The 7,199-nt window shown below is 50.0% G+C and overlaps 1 protein-coding gene across 1 annotated transcript; it reads left to right on the top strand.

The window, feature by feature from the left end:
- LOC100672249 (tubulin gamma-1 chain) lies at positions 1-6,928 on the top strand. The gene is made up of 11 exons (XM_064271055.1): positions 1-225; positions 545-657; positions 859-1,026; positions 3,910-3,978; positions 4,231-4,310; positions 4,760-4,886; positions 5,223-5,309; positions 5,420-5,569; positions 5,954-6,106; positions 6,189-6,350; positions 6,537-6,928. Exons 1-11 carry the CDS (start codon positions 177-179, stop codon positions 6,732-6,734), a joined length of 1,356 nt encoding a protein of 451 aa, XP_064127125.1. The 5' UTR covers positions 1-176; the 3' UTR covers positions 6,735-6,928.
- The last annotated feature ends 271 nt before the right edge of the window (positions 6,929-7,199 follow it).

The raw sequence follows: 7,199 nt of genomic DNA, 5'->3' as shown, positions 1-7,199 counted from the left end.
GCAGCGGCGCCTGATGTGGCGCCACCGTATGCGGCGTCGCGCGCGGCTTTGTTGCTGAAGAGCGCGGCGCTTTGGCGAAGCAGAGCGCCTCTGTCGCCGACGAGCGCGGGTCCTTTGCGGATCAGAGCGGCGTTGTGGCCGGCGGCAGCGGCTTCAGCGCAGGAATCTGAGGAGCGATGCCGAGGGAAATTATCACCCTACAGTTGGGCCAGTGCGGCAATCAGAGTGAGCGAACCTCCAGCCCCGCCACTAGGCAGGGCCCTTAGATTCTATGGGATCTCGCTGTGGGGTCCTAGATTCCATCTATCCTTTCCAGTTCGTAGTTCTCCGAAAGGCGGGACACTCCTGACTCAGTGTCCAGTTGCCCAACCCCGAGAGGCCCTCTCTAGCCCAGTCGGTGGAGGGCAGACCTCACAGCCCCTAGCTCAGACAGCAGCGAGCTTTGAGGGTTGACTTCCTATCCCTGGACCCAGTTCCCCAGCTTCTAATTGGAACCCGCCCGGACCTAAATATCGTCTTTCGCCCCCTTTCCCCCTGCCCCCAGTTGGGTTCGAGTTCTGGAAACAGCTGTGCGCCGAACATGGTATCAGCCCCGAGGGCATCGTGGAGGAGTTCGCCACCGAAGGCACTGACCGAAAGGACGTCTTTTTCTACCAGGTGCCCCCAGCGACTTGGCCAGGGCTGGCGGGGGCCCAGGGGCCCTAAAAGGAAGGGCAGCGGCCTGGTCCTGGAAGCCTGCTGAGCAGAGGGGCCAGGGCTGCTGATTTGAGGAGGGAGGGTGGGCAGGAGCCAGAGTTGGGAGGTGTAGGACTGGGCAGGCCCCCGCTGATTGGGCCGGTCCTGGACTCCCCTTGACAGGCAGACGATGAGCACTACATCCCCAGGGCGGTGCTGCTGGACCTGGAGCCCCGGGTGATCCACTCCATCCTCAACTCCCCCTATGCCAAGCTCTACAACCCTGAGAACATCTACCTGTCGGAGCACGGTGGAGGAGCCGGCAACAACTGGGCCAGCGGATTCTCCCAGGTCATTTGTTATTCTCTAGGGCTCACAAGTAGCCCTGGTGGCACAGTAGTTAAGCTCTTGGCTCCTCACTGAAAGATTGGTGGTTGGAATCCACCGGCAGCTCCGTGGGAGAAAGTTGTGGTTCTGTAAAGATTACAGCCTTGGAAACCCTATGGGACAACTCTGCTCTGTCATACAGGGTCGCTATAAGTCGGAGTCAGCTGGACGGCAACGGGTTTAGCAGAGCCCATGACTCCCAGCCTCTGTGGGGACAGGCCCTATGACTTCCCAGAGGGAGATTACACTAGATCGTGAGTGCTGGAGGGAGAGATGACTGAGGGGAGTTCTGTTTTGTAAATTAACTGGGTAATATAGTTAAGAGCCTACTCTAGCTAGTGCTGTGGCATTCTAAGAGCTTTACATATATTAACTTATTTAAACGTCCCAACAACCCCATAAGGTAGGTGCTGCAGGTCCGTTGTCTACCTGCCTTTTCAGAATCCAGAAAACTCTGAAACCAAAAGATCATTTCATGGCTCATTTAGCAGCAAAACCAAATCTTAATGGAGATGAAGGTATTTGTAGTTTCTATCCAGCTTACTGTGAATACTCATACCTTTCACTGCAGAAATGTTAATATCTTTGATTAATTTGCCTCCGACTCCCACTGGAAACTTTACTTAATGTGCATTAGATGTACTGTATTACCTTTCTAAAATTTGAAATACTCTGAACTCCACTGGCCCCAAGAACCTTAGATAAGAGACTGTGGATCTGTATTGTCAGCAGCATTTTACAGATGAGGAAACTGAGGTATCGAACAATTAACTGCCCAGAGTCACTCATGAAATAGAAATAGAGCCCCTGAAACTATTTCCAAGACAGTCTTTAAACCTTAAACCAAAAATATCCTCTGAAGTCTTCCTAAAACCAAACAATAGTTTAATTGGTAAAAAATGTCTACTCATAAAAAGACCAGATTTAATGGTCTGACTGAGACCAGAGGGACCCCAGAGGTCATGGTCCCCAGACCTTCTGTTAGCCCAAGACAGGAACCATTCCCAAAGCCAACTCTTCAGACAGGGATTGTACTGGACTATAGAATAGAAAATCATACTGGTGAAGAGTGAGCTTCTTGGATTAAGTAGACACATGAGGCTATCTGGGCAGCTCCTGTCTGGAGGGGAGATGAGAAGGCAGAGGGGGACAGAAGTTGACTGAATGGACACAGGGAATACAGGGTGGAGAGAAGGAATGTGCTGACTCATTAGGGGGAGAGCAACTAGGAGTACATAGTAAGGTGTATGTAAAATTTTGTATAAGAGACTGACTTGATTTGTGAATTATCACTTAATGCACAATAAAATTAAAAAAAAAAAAAAAGATACCCAGATGACAGACTGAGTCTTGGCCTGAAGAGAGGGAGAAAGGTATTCTAACAAGAGCCCATACTGTTTTTGTTCCCTCCCAAATCCCAGGTCAAGACGAACTTAAAAAACTGAGTATAAGGACTGCCAACCTCGGCCGACTCCAGACTCATTCAGCAAACATTTATTTATGTACTTCATCACCTATGAAGTACTCTTGCCAAAAATGTTTAATGCTATCCAATCAAGCCTTTAGACCTAACTTCCAGCTTATAGTAAATATTGGGGATAGAAGAACAAGTTAAACATCACCATGAGGAAACAAACAAATACAGAATGTACGACCTTATGTAGAATGACTAGCCTCCTTTTTCAAAAAGTAAATGCTATTAGAAAAGGAAGAGGTGGACTTTTCTACATTAAAAAAGACTTAAAAGACAGAAGAACTAATGCAGTACAGGAGCCTTGATTGGCTTCTAGTTCATTTAAAAAAAAAAGTATAAGGTATTCTGAGAACAATTGTAAAAATTTTAATTTAGACTGGCTATAAAGTTTATTAGAGAATTAGTGTTAATTTTGTTCAGTGTGATATAGGCATTATGGTTATATAAAAGAATTGTCCAATTTTTTGGTGGTATGCACTGAAATATTTAGTGATGAAGTATCATAATATCTGTAGTTTACTTTAATATGGTTCAGGCAAAAGAAATGTTTATCTATGCATGTAAATATGCATACATAAAGAAGAAAAGATATGGCAAAATGCTAAAAATTGTAAAAATTACATGGTGGACATATCAATGTTCATTACACTATTCTTTCTAGTTTTGTTTGAAAATTTTCATGATTAAAAAAAATTTTTTGAGCATCTACCATGTGCCACGGAGCCCTGGTGGGACAGTGGTGAAGAGCTACAGCTGCTAACCAAATGGTTGGCAGTTTAAATCCACCATCCGCTCCTTGGAAATCCTATGGGGCAGTTCTGCTCTGTCCTGTAGCATTGCTATGAGTCGAAATTCACTGGACAGCAATGGGTTTGGTTTTTTGGTTTAAAAAAAAAAAAAAGTCTGCCTTGAGCTTGGGCTCTTTTAAGATCTACCTGTATGGGATCAAATTGACAACAGAAACTTCAAAAATTAGATAAGAAACATAGGGGGCAGTGAGTTTATGTTAATGGGGGAGGAACAACTCAGAAGGATGACAGTGGTTGTACAACACAAAGAATTTAATCAACGTCACTGAATTGTACATGTAGAAACTGTTAAATTGGTGCATGTTCTGCTGTTTGTATTCTTAACAACAACCAACAACAAAAATAGCAATAAAGCTCATATATGAACCCAGGCAGTCTGGATGTAGAGTGCCTCCTCTGACATCACTACACTGCACTGCCTCTTTGTGCAAATGGGAAGCAAGGCAGCTGTGTTCCAGAAAAAGACTTTTAGGTGCTATATGGAGAATAAAGGGTGGCTGTTCTGAAATCAGCATTCTTGTCCCTTGGTCCCATCGCACTCTGACTCTCCCCATGTCTATACAGGGAGAGAAGATCCATGAGGACATTTTTGACATCATAGACCGGGAGGCAGATGGCAGTGACAGTCTAGAGGTGAGTATCCCAGGAGCACTCATGGGAGCCAACATAGAGAAGGCTGGCAACACCCTTTAGAAGCCACCTTTAGGCACAGGGCCCACCCATGAATCCTTTGCACTGGTTAGAAGCCACAAGGCCTTGTTGGAGACAGGGCAGAGTCTCCTAAGCTTTATGGGACGGGGGGAGGAGGAGGGAAGGTAGAAGTCCAAGAGCTATAGAATGTACCAAGTTTGATACATGGATACTGACTGCCCCTTCCCCACGCAGGGCTTTGTTCTGTGTCACTCCATTGCTGGGGGAACAGGCTCTGGCCTGGGCTCCTACCTCTTAGAACGACTCAATGACAGGTGAGTCTGTGTTTGGGGGTCTGGGAGGAGACAGGGCCTCCAACCTGGTTTCCCTAGTGTTTGGGAGGCCCTCCAGATACACCTTTCCCTTTGCTGGGGCAGGAAAGGGCTCTTCTGCTCCTTCCTATAGTACGGAAAGTGAAGTAACAATGACAAGAGTGGTCACACTCTCAGTGATTGGAGCCAGAGCCTAGACTCTAGGTTCTAGGTGAAGATCCAGGGAGTGTGGCCAAGTTTGAAGGTGGACCCATAGATCCTAAGATGTCTCTGCTCTTCCACCTTAGGGGTTGCAGACTTCCAAAGATCAAGTCTCTCATTTCTACTCATCTCATGACCCCACCCTAACTTTCCCATTCAGATTTAGCTGCTTCCAGACAGTTGCTGGGGAGTCTCATGTTTACCAAGCTTCCAGTCTGTTGTCCTGACCCTCTTCTCCCAACCCTCGCCAGGTACCCCAAAAAGCTGGTGCAGACGTACTCAGTGTTTCCTAATCAGGATGAGATGAGCGACGTGGTGGTGCAGCCCTACAACTCACTGCTCACGCTCAAGAGGCTGACCCAGAACGCAGACTGTGTGGTGAACCTGGATTCTACCTTTCCCCACTCCCATCCCACCCCACCCCTGTCTTTTTCATCATTTTCATTCATTTAAAAAGTCCATTTGGAGCAACCTGTGCAAGTCCTTTTTTTTTTTTATGGGTCTTTTTGGCCATAAGGCTCAGGGGAAATTAAGTTTCAGAGCCCAGGCTCAGGCAGAGCTCCTGTTCCTCCTTACTCCATAAATCAAATCTGCCACCCTCACCTGTCCCCCAGGTGGTGCTGGACAACACGGCCCTGATCTGCCACCCTCTCCTGTCCCCCAGGTGGTGCTGGACAACATGGCCCTGATCTGCCACCCTCTCCTATCCCCCAGGTGGTGCTGGACAACACAGCCCTGAACCGGATCGCCACAGACCGTCTGCACATCCAGAACCCGTCCTTCTCCCAGATCAACCAGCTGGTGAGCCCCCACTCCTCTACACTGGGACCCTCACTGCTGGAAGGCCATCTGGGAAGGGAAGGCCCCCCCTACCCCAGCTGAGGCCCATGACATGGCACCCCTGTCCCCAGGTGTCCACCATCATGTCGGCCAGCACCACCACCCTGCGCTATCCCGGCTACATGAACAATGACCTCATTGGCCTCATTGCCTCACTCATCCCCACACCGAGGCTGCACTTCCTCATGACTGGCTACACCCCCCTCACCACGGACCAGTCGGTAAGAGCAGCCCTCAGTGCCCAGGCTGGACTGGCCGCGGGCCCAGAAAGCTCGGGTCTGAGGGACTGGTACAGAGCATGTGGCTTTCTGGCCGGCTGGTTCTCCATCTGCCCTCTGCCTTTGGCTGTGCAGGGGCCTGGGCTCTACAGGGGTCTGCTCAGACTCCTGCACGTGGGCATGACTTGGCTGAGCTGAGGAGGGCTAAGATTCCAGATCCTACAGCAGAGGCTTAGTGTAGACCTGGCTCTAAAGACACTCCCTGGAGGGACTGACCTGCCAGAGCGTGATGGAGGACATGTGTTCACTATTCTTCTCTCTTTCTCTGGATGTGTCTGGACTGTAACCTCTATGCTGGCCTGGTCCCTGTTACCCACTGTCCCTCAGGTGGCCAGCGTGAGGAAGACCACGGTCCTGGATGTTATGAGGCGGCTGCTACAGCCCAAGAACGTGATGGTGTCTACCGGCCGGGACCGCCAGACCAACCACTGCTACATCGCCATCCTCAACATCATCCAGGGAGAGGTGGACCCCACCCAGGTAGGTGAGGCTCCTTCGTTCTACCCCTGAACCAGCAGGGGTAGAGGAGAGGCTACCACCACCACTCCTGTGCCCACCCCAGGTCCACAAGAGCCTGCAGAGGATCCGGGAACGCAAGTTGGCCAACTTCATCCCCTGGGGCCCAGCCAGCATCCAGGTGGCTCTGTCTAGGAAGTCTCCATACCTGCCCTCGGCCCACCGGGTCAGTGGGCTCATGATGGCCAACCACACCAGTATCTCCTCGGTGAGTCTCACAGCTTGCACCTAAATTTTTTGTCCCCTAATCAGTTTCTTAATTGTGCTTCACCTGTCCACATCCGTGCTGCCCCTGCTTCTGGCTTTTGACTTCTGGGTTAGCCTGGCCTTGATTCCCTGGCCCTCTGGGCCATATTAAAATTCCGTGTGACCCCTGCTTTCTGCACACCCCAAGCTCTTTGAGCGGACCTGTCGCCAGTACGACAAGCTGCGGAAGCGGGAGGCCTTCCTGGAGCAGTTCCGCAAGGAGGACATCTTCAAGGAGAACTTTGACGAGCTGGACACATCCAGGGAGGTTGTGCAGGAGCTCATTGATGAGTACCATGCGGCCACGCGGCCAGACTACATCTCCTGGGGCACCCAGGAGCAGTGATCCTCTAGACAGTGACCCTCATCTGCCTTACTGGTTGGCCCAGGCCCCGCCTGACTGACCACACCTTCAGAGCACAGATCAGGGACTTCCCACTTCTCCGTATACACACATACAGTCACTCTCTGTTGGCCTGGAGACACATTTCCTTTTCCTCTTATGAGACATTTTAATAAAGTACTAGCTATATAAATCAAGTCGCTGGTCTCTTTGGAGTCTTTGGAAACCAGAAAAGGGTGATGCCCATTGTTTCTCCCCCACTTCCAGCATCTTCAGCTCTGGGCAAACAGCCTCCCCTTGCCTTTGCTTCTCCTCCTTAGTTTTGGAGAACACAGGTGAGGTTGACCCACCTGTGAAATTCATTTTCAGGGTATATAAAGGCCCACAGATAGGACCTCGCCTGCTGTCTGACACAGGAGGTCTGGGCCCAGGCTCCTCTACCCCTGGCTGTACCTCTCACTGTACCCC

The sequence above is a fragment of the Loxodonta africana genome, chromosome 18, assembly GCF_030014295.1.
Source record: "Loxodonta africana isolate mLoxAfr1 chromosome 18, mLoxAfr1.hap2, whole genome shotgun sequence".
NCBI lineage: Eukaryota > Metazoa > Chordata > Mammalia > Proboscidea > Elephantidae > Loxodonta > Loxodonta africana.
Note: the sequence above shows the minus strand (reverse complement) of the source record. Positions and strands in the feature narration are given on the sequence as shown.